The sequence below is a fragment of the Microtus ochrogaster genome (genome assembly GCF_000317375.1).
Source record: "Microtus ochrogaster isolate Prairie Vole_2 chromosome 14 unlocalized genomic scaffold, MicOch1.0 chr14_random_1, whole genome shotgun sequence".
Classification (NCBI taxonomy): Eukaryota; Metazoa; Chordata; class Mammalia; order Rodentia; family Cricetidae; genus Microtus; species Microtus ochrogaster.
Window position 1 is genome coordinate 5719954 of NW_004949096.1, and position 27673 is coordinate 5747626.

Here is a 27673-nt window from a genome sequence, read left to right on the forward strand (position 1 = left end):
TTTCTCTGAAAAAATATCCTCAGATAAGAAGCTATTTTTTAGACTTATAGCTGATATTGAATTAGTTAAGGTGAGGGAGAAAAACTAAAAAATTCGACTTTTCTTATTTTTTTCAGGGTGTTTCAATGAATTGATTTAAATGATTTATTACACTTGATGGCTTCTAGATATATTCTTCCCATAACAATTTTATTTTCTATGTTTAAAAAGAAATCAGTGTATTTTCACACTTACGATTTCTGTAAGATATGTGTATTTCACTGAGTATTGCCATAGTATAGGATTATGGAGAAGACAGTAAGATAATGATTGATAATATGGAGTGGAATCTCCAAATGCCTAAGTTACGTGACTTGCATTCTCTAAATACATGTAATAAAACATATCATTAAAATAATAATATTACTAAACAATTATGCACAGTCCCTAAATAGAGAGACAGCAAAAATATGAACAAAAGAAAAACAAAATATATTTTGAATTTGCACTGTGTAACGGATATTAGTCTAAGTGCTATATTGAAAGTATTTTATTCTTTTTTTCTCTTATTTTTGTTTAGTCAATATAAAAGAGTTTCTGCTTTATCTAATGAAAAACTAAAGCCAAATGCTTTCATTATAACATGGTGGCATATAAACTGTGGTTCTCTGTTGTGTTCTTAATGCAATAAATCTATATAGCATGTGAATTCTGAATATTCCCTTTGCAGAATTAGTTAGAGAATATATTTGCATATCCCTTTCTAGTCACTGATCGCTATGAAAAATATCACACAAGAAATCTTCTAAGCACTTGTTTTTCTTAAAAATGAACACTTCCTTCCTCGTCAAAGACTATTGATTTTCAAGTGATCTGACCATGAGTGCAGATATAGACTTTGACTTTCTGTTTTTCAAATGAGATTATTTCATATTTTTTTAAAAAATAAATGAAAACAAAGCTTAGGTAAATGGTAAATACTTTAACAATAACTTTCAACAGCATGGAAAATAAAGATAGCAGATTGAAAACATGTCACTTACTAGCCTGTTTGTGAAATTCATCCTCGGTTCATATATGTAGTTTAAAGTTTAATATTCAGTTTCCCTTTCTTAAAGTATTGCTTCCCAGACTTTGTGCTTTGATGTTAACAAAGAATTCATGTATAAAACTATGCCTTAAGAATGACCAGAAAATATTCATCCTTAAAAATCCTGCTTTACATAATATCAAGATCGGCAGCAGGTAGAATCTCTGGACAGCCTTTCAGCGAAAGCACTAGCAATACATTTAAGCACAGCCTCAACTTCACAGAAAGATGATTGTTTTGCATGCAAGGTAAACACTGGTGATTATCAAATACACATTTAGATCACACTGCAGATACATTCTAAGATTTTAACAGATACATTCTAAGCATCATAAAAATGTAAAACTTCTCCATTCTCACCTTTGAAAACCAACGTCTGCTATTCTTAATTGGCTTCCCTATGCGTGCTCAGACAAACAGAAAGGAAACACAAAATTCCTCGATGAAACACTTTTAAACATACCACAGTCAGAATCCCGGGTTCAGCTGCATTTGGAACCCTCCACTGCTGACAACCCTCTCAAATGACAATCTTCTTTAAAGCACTCTTCAGCATGACAGCTCAAAGTTCTGCCTTCCTCCTCCTGCTTGATCCATTAGCTGGAGTCTTACATCGTGAACGCTGCACAAAGCATTTGACTGGAAGGTTTTAAGGCAACTCTTTAAATGCTTGGATATGAATAATGACTTTAAAAGAAGAGACAATGCCTCTCTTTATAAGAACTTCTGTATTGCTTTCTACTAATTTTTGTAGGGGGTGGCTGAAGTACAGAGCAGGGTTGCCTTGTGTGTCATTGGTTAATAGTGTCGATGTATGATTCATCTAAGTGACATTTAATCCTATAATGCAAGTGACATTTTGATGATTTTACTGTCAATTTTAAATAATCCATTACATATGACATTTGAATGAATTGAACAAGATGACACAAAATGAAGCGGATATTTTTTTGTTTAAATAATAGAGGTCTGGCAGTGTGACCTTTTTTATTGGTGAATCTAACCATATTTTTTTGGTATCTTAGTGGAATTTAAAAGTATTTCCTTTTGTTTTTAAGCATTTATAGGAAAATTCCTTGTACTTTTACCCAGTTAAGAAAACTAATCTGGGAGGTTGTTGTATATACACCTTTGATCCCAGCATTCAGAAGGCAAGGGCATGGAGATCTCTGTGACTTGGGGGCCAGCATGGTCTACATAGCTAGTTTCAGGATAACTAGGGCTACACAGAGAAACCCTGTCTCAAAAAAAAACCCTCAAAAATCAATACCAAAAAGAATTAAATTAAAAAACAATAGAAATTGCATGTTTTCTGGGAAATCCTGCATCCATGAAAATTCACACCACATTGCATTATATTAGCTTTAGGTTGATGCACTGTAGTCCAAGTGTAATAGAGTTAATTGTTACCTAAAAACAAACAGAATTCACCAATTTTGCTGTATTGATTATAATTTATTCAGTGACATGCAATGGAAGGTTGCATTTATTTTTGCCAAAAATCCTCTTTGGGCCAGCTTGGAGTTGGGACTGATAAGACAATGTACCCAAGAAATGACCAGTTATTGACTATGGCCTTAAATTAATCATCATGTTTGCAAATTGATCTTATCAGAATAGCAACTTTGATTTTTTACAAAAGTTTGAGTCTGTTTAACATCAAATGATAGATGACTGAAATCAATATATGAGAAATTTCCATAGACAAATGTTTGCAGCTGCCATTTCATAGTTAAAGTTTCCTTTAACTTAATCTTAGGCAGAAGATCTACCCACCAGATGAACTCTGATGCACTCATGGAAAAAATCCAACAGATTAGGGATGTGTCCCTGGGAACAAATTGATGCCTGATATGTACATCTAATAAGAAACTTTTGACTGTCAAAGTCATGAGCTTTAGTGGAAAATCTACTATTACTGTTTTGCTAAATAGGAACATAGCCAAATTGTCTTCATCTCTATACACATTGAGTAGCTCTCCATTCTGAGCAAATATATATATTTCATTGGACAGGACAAAGGAATTGTTTATTGCCCATTCCTAAATAGGACACATCTATCGCTATGATAGAAGAAGGAGTACACTTTCAGATCTAGAGAGTTGATAAAATTATTATGAACATAGTTTTTGTATTTGACTTGGCAGTTAGTTGTGAATACATAGCAGCTGTTGATACCTACAAGACCTGCACAGGTCAGGGCCCCTCATCATTCTGTTGTTAATTGAGGAGGAGCCCAATATCAGCAGGCCCATCTATCCCTGAGAATCTACTGCAGTTATAGAGGGAAATGATTTCTTTTCAGCAGGGTAGTCAGTGCTAAGTTTCCCACAATATAATAAGTAAACTCCTACAAATGCTTTATACAACACATCAATTTAAAAACTGTGAGGAGAAAGAGAAGGAAAAGGTAAAAGAGAAAGACATGAAAGTAGTTGGGAAATAGAAGGTATTTAGTGGGAGTCTGAGGAGGACAAAAGAAGCAAATGGGGATGGATAGGATCAACACACACATGCACTCATATACATACATACACACATACACATCACAAACACATACTCATACACACAAACGCACACACTCATACATACATGTATACACACATAATATCTTAAATTTATTTTAGGATATGATATGATTAATAATGTAAGTAAATAATTAAATAATTAATGATTTCAAAAGCTTGTTATATGTCTAGTTGACAAACATTGCTGTTTGCAGAGAGAGAGAGAATAGCATTAGCTTCTTGTTTATTTCCCTGTTTTCCTTGTGAAATAAGTCTTTCCAAAGAGGAACATGTTTTCTGGAAAATTTTTTCAGAGCATTGGGAACAATATCAATCACTCCACTAATTTTATTCTCACATTGCAAAATGACTCTGTGTCTTGACTCTTCTGGAAACCTACTGGATTTCTTCATGCTCCAATTGCTACTATTGGCAATAGTAGGGATTTTTGTGTAAGTAAGGGATGTGCTGGATTGGTTTTGTTTGTTTCTGTTTCCTAATTGGCAAGGGGAGTAAATGTATCTAAAAATGTTTAATTCATGGAATATTATGTTAGTCCAAAGATTATAATTTCCTATATCTGAGGTTGGAAGCAATAATAACCCACTTCCTATTTTTACTTTGATTATTGTTTATACAAGAACAAACTTCAAGCAAGCCATTATATTTCTGGGGTGTTGTGAATAAGCCATGGAAATATGAAAATGTTGAGCACCTAGTTTTAGAGCAGTTAACTAAGGTTTTAGAAATGACTGAGTCATGTCTGGGTTCAATTCCTACCACTAACTATCTATTTCAAGCATAAAGCTTTTGGAATTTTAGAGACATGTTCTGCTAGACATGTACTACCTCTGCCTAGTCATAACTTGGGAAAAAATAGCAACTCAAATATTACTTCTTTATTACTGTAATGATAGTAGAAGTGCTTACTGTCTCTGTGAGAGTTGAGGTGTTGCATATAAAATGATGAATGCATACTAGAGGAAGACACAAAAACATACCTCCCAAATGTACTAGATGAAGAGTTCTGTATTCCTGTCACCTTTCCATGATTGAAAACTGGAAAACCAGCTTCATGGAAGCAGATTTTTTTCAATTCTAGATCTATTACTAGCTGAGTAAGATTTTATATGACAACAGAAGTATGATAATACACATGGTTTTAATATAAAGCTATATAGAGTAAGCTTTAGATTGTTTAATTGTCAGGAAAATAAAATGGAAAAGTGAAATATTTTTGAAATTATTGGCTTCATGCTTCATGTGTTAATTTTATAGCAGCATTCTATTATAGAATTATAATGACAATAAGTTTCTATAATCAGTAAGTATTTGGGTGAGTTTTGTAACAGTAGGTTTGATTGAATGTGTTACTGTTTTTAATGGTATTTTTTAAATTATTTATTTATTTATTAAAGATTTCTGTCTCTTAACTTTGAGTTTTTAAGTGTCTCCCCACTTACAGTGAAAGAACCATCTTTAACCTAATTATTTGGGCAAACATCTAATTAAATTCTAAAGATAAGTTTCTAGGACTCAAGGTGCAAGCTATTTTAAGGCATTTACTTATTACTTTCAACTCCCTATCATCACCAACTCATTTCCCAGAAAATTTGGCTCAATAAACACACCTCTTAACCACGAATAAAACTGGCAGGTTTTGGTATGTAGCTCAGGGCTGATTTTGTCATGCTTTAAGCCATTTTCTAATTTAATTAAAATCCATTGATCATCTTTCCATTTTTGTTATTACCAGTACTACTCATCATTTAAATGTCAATATTAAATTTCTTTGCAGATATTTTTCTGTTCACATTTATATTTTATATAGTTGAAGATCAACGATATAGCCATTGAGCCAGGCGGTGGTGGCGCACGCCTTTAATCCCAGCACTTGGGAGACAGAGGCAGGCAGATCTCTGTGAGTTCGAGACCAGCCTGGTCTACAGAGCTAGTTCCAGGACAGACTCCAAAGCCACAGAGAAACCCTGTCTCCCAAAACCAAAAAAAAAAAAAAACAAAAAACAAAAAAAAACAATATAGCCATTGACCCAACATGTATATTCTAGCATGCCAGTTTATTTTAAATTCATTTCTGTCACTCTGTACTAATTTTAACATTACTGTGTTTAATGTCTAAACTAGTAAACCTAACTTTTATTACAGGATCAAAGGCTTTTTCTTCATTTCATGTCCAGCATAATGTTGTCAATTAAAGCATCTTTATAGCCAGGGCAGATAGAGTGATCTTGCACTTTTGATACCTGGAAAACTGATACAGAACAATCAAAAATGTAAGGCCTCCCTAGAATACAGGATGTATTGAAGACTAGCCTTGGCAAGTTAGTAAGACAGTGTCTTAAGACAAAATAGGAAATGAGATCAAAAACCCATTGCCATTGTTCTTGAGTTTTCAGTAGTCCTCATTGTCCACTATGTTCAGCAAGTCCGGTTTTATCCCAGACTTTTTCAGATCTAGGCCAGCTGGTCTTGGTGAGTTCCCAATAGAACATCTCCATTGTCTCAGTGTGTGGCTGCACCCCTCGTGGTCCTGAGTTCCTTGCTCTTGCTCTCTCTCCTTCTGTTCCTGATTTGGACTTTGTGGGAGCCTAGGCAGTTTGGATGCTCACCTTACTAGACCTGGATGGAGGTGGGGGTTCCTTGGACTTCCCACAGAGCACGGAACCCTGATTGCTCTTTGGGCTGACGAGGGAGGGGGACTTGATTGGGGGAGGGGGAGGGAAATAGGAGGCGGTGGAGAGGAAGAGTCAGAAATCTTTAATAAATAAATAAATTTTAAAAAATGGGTAAAAAAAGATAGATGGTCAATAAACTTTCCGACTTATAAAAAGAAATAGGAAATGAGAGTTGGGTATATATAGTACAATGGGAGAAAACATCCATAACCAAAGAGGAATAATTTTTTCCACTAATAAATACGTAAATAAAAAAGAAGGAAGGAAAGAACAAGTGAAAGGAAAAGGAAAGAAGAAAATAAGGTAGGGAGGAAGGAAGGAATGAAGGAAGGAAGGGAGGGAGGGAGGGAGGGAGGGAGGGAGGGAGGGAGGAAGGAAGGAAGGAAGGAAGGAAAGAAGAAACAAGATGTAGCCAAGTATTTACTCATCTTCATCTTGTATTCTAAGTCACACATTTTTTACAATTCTGGAAATACTGTAGTGTCACTAGTATTTTGTGCACTGTATAGTAGTTCTGTGACAGCAGTAATTTAGAAAATTAAGCCCTGTATGCAATTTATAATCCAAGAGTATTTATGACAATGAAAGTTTTAGCAATGTCCACATGAAAGGCAATTTAGAAATTTAAAGAAGCCGCATTTTTCTTACAACATCTATAATGTGATCAGTGTATCCACACTTACAGAAAATTACCCATATTATTAGTTGAGTAACAATGAGCACCATCTGCCCATAGCACTTGATCTAGTCAAATTGAATCTCCATGTAATCCAATTTTAATGAACTGCTAAAATATTCATGCCAAGAGTTTCCTGTCTATAAAGCCTGTACTGTCTGATTTGATATTCAACATCATTTCAAAGGAGATGCCATATTTAGGGAAATATACTCATAGTTCAGGATTATAGTTGGAAATTCATTAGTCAATTTCTACATCCCCAGTGTTGAGTCAAGAACAAGTTCTTAGTGTGCTTGACAGGAAACCATGTCCTCTACAGCACATACTTGATTCTCTGAATACTTCCCTCTCATAGAAGCCTTGGCTGCTACACAAGCCTTGGCTACTTGAAGGGAAGAAGAATTCTTGTTCTGTGGGATCTTATTGTCAATATTTATTTCCAGTATTCTTTACATTAATAAACCAGGAAAAGAAAATCTTTCCCAAGTGATTGTAAAAGCAGCTGTCATTTTCTTTAGAATTTCTTTTTCCTGCCCTCAGATTAATTCTTTCCATTTAACTATTTATTAGACTTTTTGTTTGTTTTTTATTTGTTTGTTTGCCCTACTAAATTGTCTCCTAAAGCTTCTCAGTCACACAATTGCGGCAATAGTATTGGGTTAGATCAGTGTCCAAGCCAGCCCTCATCATGGACACTGCTTTCAGTAGATGGAAATTAACACAGAGACCCACAACTGGAGAGTTTGGAACACTTAGCTCTAACTGAGATATCTTCTTCATTCCCTCCCTTTGAGAACCTTGAATCTATGAAAAGGAAGAGTTGTAAGGCAAGAGTTGTAAGAGCTGGAGGGGATGGATGACTCCAAGGAACTCATGTCTTCCAGATGCATTAGAACTGATACACATGCAATCTCATAAAATTGGTGACAGTATACACAAGGCCTATACAGGTTCAAGCCAGTGAAGGTCTCAGCACTAGGAGGAGTACATGTACACAAAGTCCCATGCCTAATCAAGAAACAACTTGAAATTAATTCTTGCTTCTAAAGGGAAAATTCGGTTTTCTTCAACAGAGTGTAACAGAGTATATGTTATTAACACTCCAACATAGGCCCCACCTCCAGGAGTAGTTAGGCAATGCAAAATCTACTCCTTATTTTATGTTAGTTTGTTTTGTGGGCTTTTTGTTTTGTTTTGGAATTTTTGTCTTGGTTTTTGTTTGTTTGTTTTGATTTAAATTTTTGTGCTTTTCTGTTTTTGAAAGAAAAATTGTGGACATAAAGTTATGTGGGTAGGGAGATTGGAAGTGTTTAGAAAGAGTTTGGTAAGAGGAAAATTTTATCAACATATATTACATAAAAACTTCATATAATGTAAAAAGAAGAGAAATAATGCTTACTGCTGAACCATCTCTCTGGCTCAACACTTTCAAAAATAAAATATTGAAAAAGCAGAACTATTTCAAAGAGTTTAAGTATTTTTCTAAAATATAAAGTGATTTATGTTAAGCTTATATCTAGACTCCAAGTAATAAGAAACATTTTGAGTATTTGGTAGAAATCAGACACATTTTTTCGGGTCTTCATATCTGAAGAAGAATTAATTCTATGTTCATTGCTGTTATAAGTCACCATTTTGCCATTTAGTATTGGAGATTGCCTCTATTATCTCATGCTAAGAAAAAAAATTCACTCCCTAATATTTTTCATGGTTATGGGCATAGACATTCTTATCTTTAAATGGCAGTTGAGTTTGCTCATTTAATCCTCTTAATGTTGATGCCAAGTTTCTGACTTCTTTATCTCAGCTAGTACAACTATAATCATTAATCGCTGATATAGGTGCTCTTTTAACCTCTTTAAGCCTTTCTTTGGTATGTAGGAAGGATCCTAAGAGATAGAACATGAATTCAAACTTTATTTGAATACAAAGCTTTGATTTGGTCTCAAATCTCTCTTGCTAAAGTTTCAGTATTCAAAAAAAAAAAAAAAGAACAAACCTGTAATGCCAATTCAATGAACTTTGCCTATTGATAAAGGGATATTTAAAATCCAAACAAAATTACAGTGATTAAATTTATATCTTCTACACATCACTGATATGTCAAATATGGATTTTTAGAGACAATACTAAGCTGGGTGGTGGTGGTGCATTCCTTTAACTCCAGCACTCTGGATGCAAAGGCAGGCAGATCTCTGGTCTACAAGAGCTTATTCCAGGACAGGCTCCAAAGTACAGAGAAAGTGTATCTCAAAAAACAAACAACAAAAAAAAGAGAATACCAGCAGAATACAGATTTAGACATTACTTGATGATATCTCTGGTTTGTATAGCCCCTTGGCTTTCTCCATGAGTTGTATCCCAACCCTTGGACAATAGAAGTTATCTAATGTGCTTACCATTTTTCTCTGTTCTAGAGTACCAAACGTAACAGGTTTTCTTAATAGGTCATATTATGCTATCACTATCACCTTGTCATATCAGAAGCCAACAGTGTAAAAGTTTAATATCCAAAAGACTTTAAAATACAAGTCCTTGTTCTGAAGATGACTCCTAAAACCAAAGAATTATTTATGTGTACTTAATTTTATTAAATATATTAGTTATATTTCTACTGTTATAAAATACAACAGCCAAGGAAATTTATAGAAGGAAGGTTTTATTTGGGACTTGCTGTTCCAAAGGGAGAGGAGTTTATTATCATATATAAGGAGTACAACAGCAGGATGGTAGCCATAGCCTTAGAGCAGTAACTGAGGGCTCACATTCCCTGACCCACAAACAGGAATCAGAGTGCTAGCTTGAAATGACACAAGTCTTTTGAAACCTCAAAATCTGCAAGCAGTGGCATACCTCCCCCAAAATATTTCCCAAACAGTTCTACCAACTGGGGACCAAGTAAGTTTTCAATTCAAGCCTATGGAGACTTTGACATTCAAATAACCATGTTAAATTAGCAAAAGCAGTGATAAAAAGAAAATATTTACCATTTGTACTAAATACCACTCTAGAAATGTTGCATCATGGCTAGCAAGTAAAATTTTAAATAGAAGAAAAATCCATCTATACAATAACGCCACTAGTCAGAATCATTTCTAAGATTCCTTGTTAGTTTTTATATCTGAAAGACAATAGCACTTGAGAGAATTTAGAATAAATTCTTCTGACCCTAATTCATGGTTGATGACTGATTTGCTATAGAATTCTATTTGTTTTCTATTATCTAATACTTGTCTTTGCCTACTATGTAGTTTCTATGAGTCATCCCTTCTAATTAATGTTCCTTACTGCTGACTCTTTATAATTGTGTTTGCTTTTACCCCAAACACTCCCTTTGCACCTCACTTATTTTGTACATTATGCAAAGTGCAAAGTACAACCAGAACAATTATATAAATTTATGTGAGTCAGAGATTTTTGTATTAAAACCTGTATATGTTTATATAATACGTGTATACGTGCATGAATATGTTAAATTTTGCTACATTGCGATCACAAATGAAGACTGGCAGTTATATAAAATCCATCTTAAAATCTGTGTCCATCTGTTTGTCTGTCTATCTATCTATCTATCATCTATCTATCATCTATCTATCTATCTGTCTGTCTATCTATCACATATTCTTTTTCTTTGTTTCTTTTTTACCTTGCATTGCTGCATTGTGGGCTTATGTAATCTGGTGCCTGTTCTGACAGTGGTCTGACTTCAAACTTTTAACAGTTTTCCTAACTCAGGCTTCAGTATTCTGAAATTACAGATAGGAGACATCATGTATAGTTTACATACATAAGTTATCGTTTAGGAGTAATGAGAGAAGAAAAACAGCAGAGCAGATTTGTAAAACATAGCACCCAGATAATAGTGCAAATAAAGCAAATTTAAAACATAATTGACAGAATATAGACAATTGTACCACTATATATATATATATATATATATATATATACAAATATATATATATAATCTTCTAGGCAGATTATTATATCCTTTAAAAATCTTCTGCATTACTTTTCTTTTATGCAGTTGAAATCTTTTATAAAAGGAATTTGTGCTTCATTCTCACCTATGCAATGGACAAAGTGTACATCCTTTGTTAGCTGAAGATGTAAGTCACCTAATACACGGGAGGTGGTTCTCATAGTAGAGTAAGAATTGGAAGTGGGCAATCACATAAATTGAGAAGCACATATGAATAAGATTTTATTGACTAAACTTCTTTATTTCTTTTATTGAGCTTATTCTACTATCTTGTTTGAAACTCAAAAAATTGTACTCCAGTTTTACTAATTATCTTAACTGTATCATTCTAAGGTTCAAGTCCAATAAAAATTTTACTTAGGACCTGACTGCCGTGAGCAAATTAAGTGATGAATTAACTGTTAGTCATCTGGTAAATCCTACAAAGTCAGAAAATACAGGTTGAATTTAAAATCATTTTTCCAGTTACTCAATGCATATTTTGTCTTTCCGTAGATGATAAAAACCTATTGAGGAACACTGGATTTCTCTTATAGCTCTTCTCGATTCACTTCAAATAATCTTTATCTGATACAAGGAAGTACTTGAGTCATACAGTAAAAAAATCATACTTGGTCCACCAATTAAAGCAAATATGTAAAAAAATCCCATAGAAATATTAATGAAGAATTTTTGCAAAAGTAACAAACTTGCAATATATTTATTAAAGTTTGTTCTCATTACCAATATGGTGGTTATATTTAAATTCTGCTGTGTTTTTGTAAGTGCCTTAGTAGTGACTAATAAAGAGAAATTTAATCTAAACAAACTAAACATCATGAAGAAAATTATGTTCAAGGACACAAGTAATACCTATGCAGGAGCCATTGAAACTTAAATAATTTCTTGGACTAAAGTAAATATTCAGATTCCTTTCTTCCCTTCCCTTTCTCTCTCTCCTCCCTTTCCTCTTTCCTTCCTTTCCTTCATTCCTCCTCATCTCATCTAGAAGCCACCCCACTTTAACAAAAGAAGGGGATTGACCTTGTTCTGAGAAAGTATTTATCTTAGCATCAGGGAGGAGATATAGTGATGTTTTGTTTGTGTTTTAATAAGTATTTAATAAGATATTGTCTGAATATTAGAGTGCAGAGCTCAGTCTCTGAGGAGCCAGTGTGAGGACTGGCTCACCCTTTGTTCTGAGCATTGGTAGATGTACAAAGTCTCTAGTAACTGGCCACTCTGATTCTCTGATTGATCACCTTTTACCCCCTAATATCTGACTCTTGGTTTTTATCAAGAACAATTAGAAATCATGCAATATCTGGCACCCAATTTGAGACATTTAAAATGTTTTAATAGCATAGGTTCTTTTTTTATGATGACAAGACTTTTCTGCTCCTGGTAGCAGCAAGATATTTCAGAGAAGATAATGAACATCAAACAAACTCCACACGGAGTTTACTTTCTTTGTGGCCAAAGTAGGTCATTGGGCAAGAAAGTGCTTTTACCTTGATTGCTATCAGTATGCTATCCAAATTGGACAAGCAGGACACAAAAGAGAGTGACTACTAAATCTTATCAAGTGGGATAGTCTTTCAAAATTCCTACTTCACAGAAAAGTCTGTCAATTATTCTAGGCCTGTAGGCTGAAGATAAATGTTCTAATGTTGCAGAGGAATCTTGGGTGACTGTCCAGGCATCCAGGTTTTTTGTTTGTTTGTTTTGTTTTCTTGTCATTTCTCACATTTTTTTTGGAAGTTGCTTGTTCACACTACCTGCTTACTCAGTTAATATTATTTCCTTTTCAGGTCTGAGTGAGTTGAAGACTAGATAGTTACAGTTATAGCTTTCCTTGGTTAGTAGATATAGAAAAGAAATCACTAAAACGATATAAAGTATATAAGGTTGAAAGACATCAAACAATAGTTTTGGATGGCAATGCAAATTATAATAGAAAGTAAGTTAGGTACAAGACTTTGGACTCACCAAGATAGGATAGATAATGGAGTAATTTCTCTAAATTTGTCAAATGCAAATGGACTAGATATTGTTAATGTTATATTGCCTGTATACATTGTATATATGTAGAGTACTTTTTTACATATAGTTTTTCGTATATTACTTATAGCCTTCTTTTTCATTTTAGAAAAAAGGAGGAAATGTAGTGATATTTTGTTTGTATATTAAGAAATAAGGCTTGCCTGAAGATCAGAGTGCAGAGCTAAGTCACTATAGGCCAACCAGTGGTGGCAAACACCATTAGTCCTAAGACTCAGGAGACAGAAGCAGACAGATCTCTGTTAGTTCAAGGCCACCCTGAGCTATTCAAAATTGATCCAGTTTATAAGAGAAAAACAGTTCACACAAAGGTGATCCCATCACTTGAGTTCCCAAAGCTTTAATCCCAGCACTAGTGAGGTGGAGACAGGAGTGATGTGGTTGGGTCGAGAGAGGAATACAGGTAAGAGGAGACAGAAGCTTAGTGCAGTTTGGAGATGCATTCAGAGGATGCAGTTTGAGGAGGCAAGCTAAGGACAGGATCACCCATTTGGTCTAAATGTTGGTAGAAGTAAAAGTCTCTCTGGTGACTGGCTGCTCTGCTTTTCTGATCTCTCAGCTTTCACCCACTAGTATCTGACTCTGGGTATTTATTAAGAACAATTAGAATTGGTAAAGCAAGGAGATGTAAATCAGTTGCTACTACAATAAGGAAAATAATCAAAGGGGACGGATGAACTTGTTCTGAGCTAGTATTTGTCTTAGCATCAAAGAGGAGATGCAAGTCAGTTGTAGTTACTATGATAAAAACAGCCACCAACAATTTCGTTTGGGAATGTCTCATTCAGATGCCTTGAAAAATCTGCAAAAGCATTGAATTTGAGGAATGTTGGAACCAATGAACTAAAGAGGTTTAAAACTGAATTGTATTTTATTAAATTATTTGTTTGTAAAATATGATTTCAATGCTGCATTCTCATCCCTTCATGTTGCTATAAAATTCTGAATTGGAAGTGGGGGGAGGGGGAGGGAAATGGGAGGCAGGGAAGAAGCAGAAATTTTTTTCAAAAAAAAATTCTGGATTGTACACAGTCTTTGGTATGCCCTAGACATTTTCATAAAGTCATCTCATGTTTTATGTCAATCAGGCAGTATGTTCAAACTTACAGATAATAAGAATAAGGTCATTATGTATAATTAATATGTCCAGGTCACTAAATCTAATAAAGAGTGAACCAGAATTCAAATCATATTAAGTTTTATAGTATAAAACTATGTTCATATGCTAGCTTCCAAGTGAAAACAAAACATGAAGAACTAATACCCCAAAAGAGTTATGAACAAACAACTTCATTCTTTATATTTGATGTTTAAATAGTTATGCTTGACATGTATAGTGCTACAATTTAGTAGGGGAATTACATGCAATTTTCTATTGTACTGTAGGATAACTACAGTTAATAACAATGTATTAGATATTCATAATATTTATAAGAAAGAATTTTGAAGACTCCTCCTATAAATAAATGATTAACAGTGTGATTCAAATTACTATGCTATCATTAAAATATATTCAGGCATTGAAGTACCACATAATGTCATATTCATATGTTCAATTGTAGATCTCAGAAGAGAGTATACTACAGCAGTATTTAAAAGCCACCATCATTACTAACTTCATTCCAAATACTTACCCCTTATACACATACCTAAGTGTAGCTCACATCCCTTATCAAAAATCTTCCCTTAGCAGACAAAGACCATCATAAAAATTCACAACTGATCAAAGTGTAGAAAACAACTGGCTCTGGTGTTCACAGTCCAGATTGATATATATTTAAGGCACAGGGAACACCATGAAGAGGGCACAGCACAAAATCAGGGACCAGAAAATCTGCTGTAAGTTTCTGTCTTCCTTGTTATGAGGAGCAGCTACATCCAGGATACCTGAACTGTATGATTTGCCTAAGCAAGACTTGAAAAAAGAAACACTATTTGGCATGCCTGTGTGAATGGAGAAAATCTCACAGGACACCACCCCTAGATGAAGACTATAGTCAATTAATGATAATTATGAGAGGAAATAATCAGTTTTCTCAAGGATGTGAGACCTTTTTTTTTTTTTTTCGAGACAGGGTTTCTCTGTGGCTTTGGAGCCTGTCCTGGAACTAGCTCTGTAGACCAGGCTGGTCTTGAACTCACAGAGATCCGCATGCCTCTGCCTCCCGAGTGCTGGGATTAAAGGCGTGCGCCACCATCGCTGGGCGAGAGGCCTTTTGTTATCCAATACGAAGTGGTCAACTATATAAACCCATACATATAAGCAACACTAAATAGACTCAGAAAGCTGTGTTTATACACTTACTCATTATATGTGTGTACATATCTTTGTGTGTTTAAGAAGAATAATTAAAGAAAAGGAGGTCATAAATTAGAGAAGACATGGGAGAGTTTTAGGGATGGAGAGAAAATTGTAATTATATTTTAATTAAAGATAAAATATCTTTAAAAATTAAGAATAAATTAAAAAATAAAGATATAATTTTGGATCTGTTAAATAATAAAATAGCTGCTTAGTAATTATGTCAATAAGTAGCTTTTCATGCTTGAGTCCTTTCAGAAACATATTAACATACATCATGTCCTTTTAGATTTTTCAGCACAAATCCAATCATACAGACTAATGTTCAAATAATTCAAAATTTCATTGCACAAATTACACATTGTTAATTCAGTTTGAATTACCTTAGATAACTTTGTTTTGGATTCAGGCTTATCTTTGATCACAAAGTCATTAAGGAGACGAGATCGGTCGTAGTTGGCATGTTCAGATTCATCCATGTAATCCTTATCTTTTCCCAGAGCTAAAAGAGAGAGATAGACAGTTATCCTCATTTCTGTGTACCCATTTCATTCAATTAATTTAATTCACTTCATATCTGTGGGTTTTTTGATGAATTTGATGGTCCTTGAAGTCCATTTTCATAGAATAGCATCTCTTGATCACTGGTGTGACAGACTTCAGAAGGCTAAGACATGGCCCAGAACTTGAAGGACATGGTGGTATGCCTGTCCCTGAAATGTCGGGTATTGGCAATTGCTACTGGGGGCTATGGTATATTTGTTTATGAATCCTTTTTTACTTTGGGAGGTGATCACAGAAGCATCTTCTTTATTCAGATTGGCTACATCTAACAAGATACAATCCCAGACAAAAGCCTTCACTTCAGGTTTTCCTGGTTCCAGTACCCTACCATTTATGACATTTGGGCCAGACCCTAAATAATTTCCTCCACCACAGGCTCAAAATACCTGCAGATGGTGAACATTTCCCATGTGTGGTTTTTGACCCAGAGCCAAGGAGCTCTTCAACATTGACCAACGTCTAGGTTAGACTACTAGGAGTGAGTGCTGCTATCCATTGTCAACATGATTCTCAAGAGTGTGGTGGCCAGGTTTACTGCTTCACTGCTGATTACCCAGTAGGCCCAGGTGTCACCTTTGATCCAAAAAGAGCTTACAGAGCCCACCAAGGACTTCAGCCTCATCCTGGATGATGTAGTTGTCACAAATATGAGCTCTAGCCATGAATACCCAGTTGCTATAGAAGCCAAGCACGTAGCACAGAGGGAATCTCAGTGGACTCTATTTTTGGTGGAAAATGCAAAGTAGGAGTAGCAAGAGAAGATAGTGCAGGCTAAGCAGGAGGTTGATGCTGCCAAGATGCTCTATGAAGCATCAAAGAAGAATCCTGGCTATATCAAGCTCAGAACCATCTGTGCCACCCAGAACCTGTCTAAGAGGATTACCATGCCACAGAACAACGTGTTGTTGCTGTCAACCTAGTACAGACTCTACAGGATGAATGCTGTACTCTGGGAAGTGACAGCCTCAACAAGGGTAAGAAATGAGTGTGGATATAATGAGGTCTACCTCCAGAAATGTGAATATGTTTCTTTTCCAGTTTTAAGAAGTGGGCTATTGGGTCAACTACTCCCCACCCCCACTCAAGTAAGATAAATGGTATTTGGAGTTTCTTAAAATGACATATCTTTCATTTTACAGTCTAAATAGGTATTTATGATAGAAGAATAAATTTTACAGTCATTGCTGCTATTATAATTTCATAACTAGCTTATTTCAACTGACATTATTTCTTATAATGTCATTTCATCTCATTGTTTTAGTATATTTAATTAAAGGTACAAGAAGGACTCCTGGAAATGATGAAGGTCTTCTTGGAGAATTTTGAATGTGTGAGAACATTACCAGTTTGTTTCCCTAATTTGAAACTTTTCTATTTATGTATAGTTATAGTTTATCTGGGACTACTATAACATCTGAGAATGAATAATTATATAATTATAGTGGCTAATATTATTTTTTATTCTTTATAATTATATGTCTTATCCAACATACCTTCTTTTACTTGACTATCACAAAAGATCTTCATTCTATTCTGCGTGATATCCATAGATTAAACAATATCTCCATTTTACAGCTCAGAAAGCTAAAGCAGACATTGTGTGAACCCAGGTAGTAAGATATGGGACAATGGTATTGTACTCTGTAATGACTTTTCACTTGTATTAGTTTAATAAAATGCGGATTGGCCAGTAGCCAGGCAAGAAGTATAGGTGGGGAAACCAGAACAGAAGAATTCTGGGAAGAGAAAAGCCTCAGTCTGGAGTCATCACTCGGACCAAGAGGAAGCAAGATGACAATGCCTCACTGATAAAAGGTACCAAGCCACGTGGCTAACACAGACAAGAATTATGAACTAACTTAAGATGTAAGAATTAGTTAATAATAAGCCTGTGTTAATAGGTTAGTCAGTTTATAGTTAATGTAGGTCTCTGTGTGTTTCTTTTGGAGTGAATAGCTGCAGGACCAGGTGGGACAGAGCCTCTGTTAACAGTAAGAGGTAAAATTGACATGTGAAACTGCACTTTTTGAATGATAACATATTCCATTTTTTTATAATTATTATTCATATGGAAATTTTCTTGAAAAATAAATTCATAGATTATACAGGGATTTAATATAGTGATAATGAGTACCCAGAAATTAGTATTTTTAATTCCTGTATTTCTTGTTTGTCTCTAACCATATCTTATTTCTATACTTCTGTTGCAAGAGAAGGATGTTGATGGTACATAATGAACCCTACTGGGCCTATGTGCCAGTATTTACTCCATGTATGTCTTATTATATTCAGGGCAACAATTTGAAATGCATTTATTCATAACAGGTTGTTGCTCATTGTTCCCTGTGAAAAATGACCTCATAGACAGTAAAGTAGCAAGTGGATGATCAAACAGATCCTGAAAGTGTGTAGATATATCAATATACTCTGACTTATATCCAGTCCTCACTCCTGCAACTTATCCTAAAATATTTCTGAGCACAACAACGGTGCCATATACTATTCTTGATTAGAGGGCTACAAATACCAGCATGATTAACAAGATCTCTGCAGTTTTATCTCAAGTAGGAATCCCTAATAAATCATATAACTTTAAGTCGCAGTACTCATTATGAAGGAAATCAAATCAGTTTTGGGACAGAAGGAGCTGGTATGGATATGTTTTTATTTTAATGTGAGGTTCTGAGATGAGAACAATATTATGATGAATAAAAATGAAAAAAATGGGTGCAGCACTTTTACAGAAAAGAAATATTAGAAACTTGCCTATGTAGAATAGTCTCAGGTTTCACGGGGCCTCTTAAGGCCAAAGTAAGTTTATATTTTAAGTGGAATGGGAAACCCTGGAGAGCCTGGAATAGAGAAATAATGACATTTAATTTTCCTTTCATTATGACACTGTGGAAAGCAGATTGTAACGATGCAAGAGTTTGATCACAGAGCCTAATTAGACACTATTTCTTCAGTCTAGCCAGGAATCATAGACCAGCTTACGTAATGGAGTGAGTGGGGAAAGCAGTCATCATATTCTGAATGCGTTTTAACAGTTGAAACAAAGGATCAGGATGATCAAGTTGGAGGAGGGAGGGAGAGGAAGAATGGTGAAAGAGACATCTTGGTAGAAGGGCCATTATGGCATGAGTGAGAAACCCGGAATCCAGAAGCATGACCCCAACTAAGATTTCTAGCAATAGTGGAAAACTTCTCCTAGATTCAGATTGGTGTCTACTCTAATTGTTATCATAGAACTTTCATCTAGTAACTGATGGAAGTATATGTAGGGCTCCACAACTAAGCACTAAGCCAAGTTGTGGAAGTCTGATTGAAGGAGGGATTATATGAGCAAAGGGGAGGATCAAGATCGTGATAGGGAAACCCACAGAGACAGCTGACCTGAGCTTGTGGATGCTCAGGGACTTTAGATCTACAGCTGGAAAACCTGTATGGGATTGATCTAGGACATTTGCATTTGGGTGACAGTTGTGAAGCTTGATCTCTCTGTAGGGCCTCTAGCAGTGGGATGAACACCTGTGTCTGGTGCATGAGCTGGATTTTTGGAATCTTTTCCTGATGGTGGGATTTCTCACTCAGCCTTGATACAGTGGGGAGGAGCTCAACTTGATATGCCAGGCTTCATTGACTTTCCTTGAGAGACCTTATTCTTTCTGAAAAGTGACTGGGGTGGGGGTAGAAAGGTGGTACGGGAGGTAATGGTAGAAAAGGAGAAAGGGGAATCTATGGTTGGTATGTAAAATAAATAAAAATTTAAAAGAAAAGGAAAAAAACCCAAATGAACAAACAAATAAAGTTGTACCAAGAATACCTGTTAATTGAATAAGTTTGGCAAAGAACCTTAAGCATTTACAATAACTGCAATGTCATCACCAAAAATGAAGTTTTAAGGATAATTCTCTTATCTCTGTAACCCTTAATTAGGTTGGAAATATTAGTAGGAAGTTCTTTCTTATATCATATTTGATATTAAATGCTACTGGGAAGTTAATTCAATTCAGAGAAGATAAAAACACTAATAGAATTTGGTAGCGATAAGGTCAATTTAAGGAAAGCAAAATTACCATATACTCATTTGGCCATATTACTCTAAGAAATAAAAATGACTACTCAGTCAGTTTGAACTACTGAGCTTGTAGAAAACAAATAAATGTCTTAACTTTATAATGAGAGCCCTTATTAAGGATATTATAACCTAATGAGATAAATGTATGTTTTGAGTTGCTGAAGCCAAATATACTGGTTTTGATGAGATAAATTTATTTTATTTCTAAGCTAACTGGCTTTACTGTGTCTCAGCATAAGCAAACATAACTATCTTAATAGTCACATCCTTTTCATTTTTCAATTTTAGTGAGAATCCCAAAACAAATTATTTCAAAATCATCATTTTGTTGAATGATTTATGTGAGTGTATCTGTGAATAAATGAATAATATGATTGAATTATGCTCTTGGACACATGTGCACACTTGTGTGTGCGCATGTGTGTGTGTTATTAGTACAGATTACAATGACATTCTGGCTTTAGGAGATGCTTCATGGACCCTCCTTCTTTAAGTTGCTTTTTATCACAATAGTTATCATAGTAGCTGGAGAAGTAACTAGAACATACAATCTGCAGGTAGTTTAAGCTCTAATGAAAAAAAATATGGTCTTCCTTCAGGCCTCTTCCATTGAGCAAGAACAAGATATCAGTCCTCAAGGCAACACTGTTTATACACAGCATTAATATTCTCATGGATAGTGCCAAATAATTCACTGTAAAAGGAATAGTCATTACCCAGATGCACTTGTTTGGTTTTCAGTACTTGGAAATTCCAGTTCAACAACTTCAGAAGCACTGGTGTTCTGCACTCTGAAGGTAAATGCAGAAAATAAGACTGCTTGCATTTGAAGGTGAACATGCATTGCTAACATGCTCATGTATATTTAATTGCATTGAATGCTTCTTATTTCAATTCATTTAACCTTTAAAAGTTAATAAAAAACACCGTACTGTAGAGATACAAGTGACTTTCTTTTCAGTTATTTGACAGTTTGTTTTTATACTTTTTCTCTTTTTCATTGATTTTTTATTGATTTTTATTGAGCTCTATGTTTTTCTTTGCTCCCCTTCCTGCCTCTCCCTTCCTCCTTACTCTCCTTCCCCCAAGGTCCCCATGCTCCCAGGAGATCTTGTCTTTTTCTACTTCCCATGTAGATTAGATCTATGTAAGTCTCTCTTAGTGTCCTTATTGTTGTCTAAGTTCTCTGGGATTGTGATTTGTAGGCTGGCTTTCTTTGCTTTATGTTTTAAAACCACTTATGAGTGAGTACATGTGATAATTGTCTTTCTGAGTCTAGGTTACCTCACTCAAAATAATGTTTTCTAGTTCCATCCATCTTCCTGCAAAATTCAAAATGTCATTATTTTCTTTTTCTGCTGTGTAGTACTCCATTGTGTAAATGTACCACTTTTTCCTTATCCATTCTTCAGTCAAGGGGCACTTAGGTTGTTTCCAGATTCTGGCTATGTGGAGACACAGAACTGGCTTAGAGTGCAGGCTCCTCCTGGGACAGATGAGACCGGTTGCTTGGCAAACCAAGCATAGATGAAAGCAAACTTTCTCTGCCCATTTCTCAAACGTTCTGTCAGAATTTGTACCCTGGATAAGAAAGTGGCCTTTGAGCTCAGTTCTTCACGCTCTACCAGTTACAAAGGAGTGTTTTGCTTCTGTATACATATTGCCTTGTTTCTATGTACTTCTTTTCATTTTTATTACTGTTATTAATTGAGGTATTGTTTCTTGCAAGGAGAGGCAAGAGTTTCTCATGATCATGTATGTGAGTAAAGGTGGGTTTCAGAGTTGAGGTAATGCTTTTTAGTCTGTATAAAAGGCCATACAAAATAAAGTTTGTTATGCAGTTGTTCATACTCTGCATCCCCTGTGTCCTGATTTGTACAAGACCCTTACCCAGGGACCCCAATGCACTAGACGTTGACATGGCTATGACAAACAATGCTACTATGAACATAGTTGAACACATGTACTTGTGGCAAAATTGAGTATCCTTTGGATATATACCCAAAAGTAGTCTTACTGGGTCTTGAGGAAGGTTGTTTCCTAATTTTCTGAGAAATCACCACTATGATAGCCAAAGGGGCTGTACCAGCTTGCATTCCCACCAGCAATGCAGGAGTGCTCCCTTTTCCCCACAACCTCCCCTGCATAAGTTGTCATCAGTGTTTTTGAACTTGGCCATTCTTACAGGTGTAAGATATAATCTCAGAGTTGTTTCGATTTGCATTTCTCTGATGACTAAAGATGTTGAACATTTTTTTTAAGTGTCTTTCAGCCATTTTAGATTCCTCTGTTGAGAGTTCTCTGTTTAGGTCTGCACACCATTTTTTATTGGATTATTTGTTCTTTTGATGACCAATTTCTTCAGTTCTTTTTATATTTTGAGATCAGCCCTCTGTCTGAAGTTGGTTATTTCCCATTCTGTAAGTTGTTTTGTCTTTACAGAAGCTTTTCAGTTTCTGGAGGTCCCATTTATTAATTGTTTCTCTCAGAGTCTATGCTGCTGACATTATATTTAGGAAGTGGTCTCCTGTGCCAATGTGTTCAAATGTATTTCCCACTTTTTCTTCTATAAGGTTCAGTGTGGCTGGCTTTATGTTGAGGTCTTTGATCCATTTGGACTTGAGTTTTGTGCATGGTGATTTTCATTCTTCTACATGTTGATATCAAGTTATGCCAGCATCATTTGTTAAATATGCTTGCTTTTTACCATTTGATATTTTTTGCTTCTTTGTCAAAAATCAGGTGTTCAAAGGTGTGTGGATTAATATTCAAGTCTTCTATTCAGTTCCATTGATCCTCCTGTCTGTTCTTATGCCAATACCAGGCTGTTTTCAGTACTAGAGCACTATAGCTCTGTAGTAGAGTTATGCTGTTAATTTCATATTTGCTCTCTTAATTCATCTCAGATACATAACTACTTTCATATCCTCATAACTTTGTGTTTTATTTTTCCTTGTCAAGACCAATTTTTGTTGCCAAAACATCCTTACATGTGTGGTCTTCTGTTAGAGAGTGGTTGACTTGCTAAGGGATACAATGTTGGAGAAGACTTGTCTTTTCCTCTACGGCAGGAAGACAATGTCTCCATGGCTAGTCACTGAATTCCTTGCCAAACTCCCATCTCCAACCTGGGTTTTGATCTGGTTTGGCATTTCAGGTTTTGTCTGTGTTGTCACAACTACTGTGAGTTATGTCTGCAACTTTCTTGCTGTATCCTGTAGACACTGTTTCTTTGTAGTTACCCACCTCTTCATGTTTTTATCCTTTTCTTTCCCCTTTTCCACCATGATCCTTGATCTGCTGGAAAAGGGGATGCAGTATATGTATTTAGTAATGACTGATAACTCTGAAATCTTTTATTCTCCATATCTTGGCCAGCTGTGAGCCTGTATGTTAATCACCATCTACTGCAAAGAGAACCTTTTTGAAGAAAAGTGATAAAAGAATGTTTTAACTAGGAGCTACATCCACATGGATTATGTGGGTGTTTCACATTATTATAATCACATAGATATTAGCAAATTTTCTTATAATGGCAGTTTTCCATTTAAATATGGTTTGTCAAAATTGAAATGAGTTGATTAACTATAGTTTTTTTCTTTCCTTTTAATGTCAGTCTCGCTATGAGCTCAAATTAGCTTGAGGGCTGTAATCTGTTACAGCACACTGAATACTGGAGTTACAGACTTAGATTATATACTCAGATCTGTGTGTGTATGTATATGTGCACACGCATGTGGGTGCACGAGCACTTATAATTTTATGGAAGTTTTATTCTTTTTTAAAAAAACATGAATGGATATTGAAAGACTGACAATTTTGAAAATATCAGGTGTTCAGTTGCTAGGCTGGACAAGTAGAAAGATATCAATAAACATCAGATGAATTGAGACCCACCAACACTATTTCTTACAATCTACCATGTATCAAAAAAATTGGTAAATTTGGAAAAGCAATTTTCAAAAATAAGATCTGTAGACTTGTAATGAGAGTGTTTGACCCTGGCATAATTGTTAAAGTATTAAGTGGAACTAAATTATTGAAAATTTAATGAAAACTTCACTTACTGTGTTGAACAAAGGAAACCAATTATTTTCATGTGTTTTGTTTTCTGAAAATAAGTGACTGAAGATTGTGCTACAAAATGAGATACAGTAGCAGAGAATTTGCTTTTGCTCTGATTAAATGTTCCTTTTGATGATTTATGTGAAATTAACCAGACAGTGTTTTAATTAGGAAATAAATAAGCTAGACCTGTTTTTATGCCACACAGGTTATAAAGGTCTTATTAAAAACATGATTAATTTGTAGTTCTCAGAATGCTTTCACAACATTCAAGGGACTGGATATATTGAAATGTCTTGACAATGCCTTAAAAATTAGGACAAGATAAAAATATTGGATTAGACATTTTTAATCTTGGCCACTTTTTGTTTATCCAGAAAATATGGACATTCATGTCACCCCCTAGATAAATTAAATCTGCTCATGTGTTACTGATAAGATCAGAGACTTTCAAAAGCTTCCAGGAGTCTATAATCTGTCCGCATTTAATACATAGACAATGTAGTGACACCATCAGTATTTTCATAAAGAAAACTCATGATCAGTTTGTTAGTTATGTATAAATTCATTTTGAACTTTATAGGAAAAATATACAAATATATATTTTATTCACATATATATGTGCATATATATTATCTATATATATGTGGATAAATATATATATATTTTATCCACTAATGGAGAAATAAGACATATATTTCAACTTTTATTGGCATGAAAAATATTCAGTGGCAAAATTTAGTACATTTCATCATATCAATATAAATGTACTCATTTGTATAAAATAGAAAATTTTCATAAGAAGTTAAAATTAAAATTCACTTACTTTTTGTTATAGTATTATTCACTACAGTCTTATAACTTTTGAGTTTTAAATTGCATAATAAACCAATTAATTATAAAATTCAGATTTTTGTATTCACTACTCAAGTTTTAAAGAGCAAAATTGAAACATTTATACAAAATTGTTCTAGGTTTGAAGAATATTCTTTATTTTTGGAGAGAGAAAAATATATTAAAAATTAACTCACCCAAGCAAAACTCACTGAAGTCAGCAAAGGAACATTTGAGGGTAGAATCTTTTTTACTCTCTTCAGAACTAACTGAAAAACAAAAACACTTTGTGATTTGGGGAAGTAAATACATAACTATAAAAATTACTATAATATCCAACTTCAAAATGATATTCAATTACATAGAAATGTTTTAAGTTAATATATTGAGATGCAAATTTTATTTAAATCATAGTTAAAACTAACTTTCAGCTAAACACCTGTTACATTTTAACATGTTCATTCTCTTGAACAATTAACACTATCGTAAATGACTAAATTGACTGTATCATTGAAAAGAAAACATTAGTATTTCAAAGTGACCAAGGAGAAGGAATTAAAGGGACTCTTAATGGCATACATTTGCATAAGAAAATCATCAAGAGGAGAATGGTAAAATATAAACACCTAATGGATGACAGAGCATGATTCGATTTTATGAACACAAGTTGTCTAAAGGCATATAATGTTCTTACATAGATGAATGTGTGAAAAAGAGTTCCTTTGCCCCAAATTTCTTCAATATGGCATCTTTTTGGTAAAACCTGTACATTTCAACCCTGTTATGTTGTCAATACCACTTCATGCTCAGGAATCAACTCTACTGTATTGGCATCACTATGAATTAAAACAGTTTGTTTCTTATTTTCAAATATATTAATTCCATAACAAATGGATTCATTGTGAAATTACATCCTGAAATCCATTTATCATGGCCCTCCTATCTCCCTCTTTTCCCTTTCTGCCTCTTACTGATCCTTTGATTATTCTCTAATAGTCTGGCCTTGACCTTGCTTTCTTGACCTGTCCCCACCCCCCTGATTCAAAGCATATTTTATTTCTCCCCGAGTCTGGAATTTTTCACTACACACAATCATCTCCAATTCTATTTTTAATGTGCAGTGATAAGCATTTTTCTTTTTCTTGAAGGATAATATTCCATTGTGAATATAGGTCGTATTTTGTTTATCCATCCATTATGAGTTTATATGACATTATGAGTCTATATGGTGTCAGTTACTTAATGACAGGAAGTACTAGATCTCATTTTCTATTCTAATGGGTCAGCCAATCTATACATTTATTTCAGAATTTAGATCATTTCTGTTTAGCATTATAATTTAAAGGTATGTACTAATTGCTCGTATTTTGGGGTGTGTTTGTGATTTTTTTCCTGGATGTTTAAGACAACGTGTAAATTTTCTTTCTCTTTTATTTGTTTTGAAGAACTGATAATTTATTAAATAATACTTGATATTTTTCATTATTACTGTTCAATTATCTGTTTTTACTAGCAAGATTTAATCTATCCTGAGATTTTGTGCTTATGTACAGATTTCTTATTTTTTATGTAGGATCCTTTTCAGTATTTCCTGGTGGTGTTTTTATAAGGAAATAGAATTCTTTATTGCTGACATATTACTTAATACAGTCTGTAAATTATTGCCTGGGATGGTCTGACAACAGGGATATAAAATAAGGGCTATATGAGCTGGCTTTATCTTTCACTTTACACACCCTATTTAAAGGTCAGATTCCCATGGGTAGGCAACTGTAAAGCAAGACAGAAATAAACACATATCTAGCCAACAGGCCTTTCCTGTTGACCCATATAGTGTACTGATCTCCTACTTTTGGCAGACTCATCCCTAAAGAGTTATTAGCCAAATGCAGCAAAGCGTAAAGGAAACAATTATTAAAATGCCTTACTTAAAAAAAAAAAAACTTAACAGAAGATAATTTGAACTATCACTCACCATGCTCAGGTTTATCAGTAGAAAGAAATGTTACAGAAGTTGGAGCCTGAGATTCACTCTCAGTAGACTGGAAGAGTGAAGCAGATTGGCTCAAGCTTTTTGAGTGAGCATAGCTATGGGCCAGACAAGGCAGGGATCTCCGAGATGGTTTCAATGAAGCTTCTGTTGTTATCTCACTTTTGCTTATGTTCATACCTATAAATACAAAATGCTGACTATTGGTAATGAAATTTATGCATCAGAGACTGACAAATAAGTTTTATAATGGTTGTCCATGGAATATACTCTTAAGATAAAGAAAACTCTAGATTTGAGAAATGAATTGGTTTTATTTTATTTTTTTGTCAAGGTAAAAAGCACATAGATATGGCAATAAGTAGGTTCTCATCTAGTTGAACTGTCACCATTTTTAAAGGTTCTGTAATAAAAGAAACTGGACAAATATTAATGAAATCATGATTGTAGTTATTAGGATTGTCAGTGAGTAACGTCAATAGTTTAGGTTTGCAAACAGAAAAATAAACAAAACCCAACACATCCTAATTCGTGTTATTGAAAAGACCCCATATTTGTATTTCATATAAAATACACATGAATTAAACAGTCATCTAGAAGCTGGAAAAATATAACATAGAATAGTATATTTGACTATTGTACTATTGTAAAATTGACCAGTGAGCAAGAGTTAAGAGAGAGTATTACTGTACCACTACAATAATCTCTTCCTTCATGGAGAGAGCCTGATTTGTTAGCACTAAAAATAACTTAACAGAATTCTTCTTTTTAAAATTTGCATTTTCCAGATGGATAAGGATTTTGAAAATTTAAATAAAATTTAATTAAAAATTCTGTATACGGTATATTTGGTTAAACCCCTTCAACTTC

General features: G+C 34.4%; 1 protein-coding gene and 1 pseudogene across 3 annotated transcripts in view; one reads left to right on the forward strand and one right to left on the reverse strand.

The window, feature by feature from the left end:
- Ano3 (anoctamin 3) overlaps positions 1-27673 on the reverse strand; it is a 232220-nt gene that overhangs the window by 141226 nt on the left and 63321 nt on the right. The window contains exons 2-4 of one of the 3 annotated variants that reach the window (XM_005364062.3): positions 26789-26983; positions 25011-25082; positions 15656-15774 (exon numbers count right to left, since the gene is read on the reverse strand). In XM_005364062.3, the coding sequence (XP_005364119.1) occupies positions 15656-15774; positions 25011-25082; positions 26789-26983 (386 nt within the window). The other 2 variants (XM_005364063.3, XM_026787772.1) reach the window with 2 other exon arrangements.
- On the forward strand, positions 15947-16821 carry LOC101980558 (annotated as a pseudogene).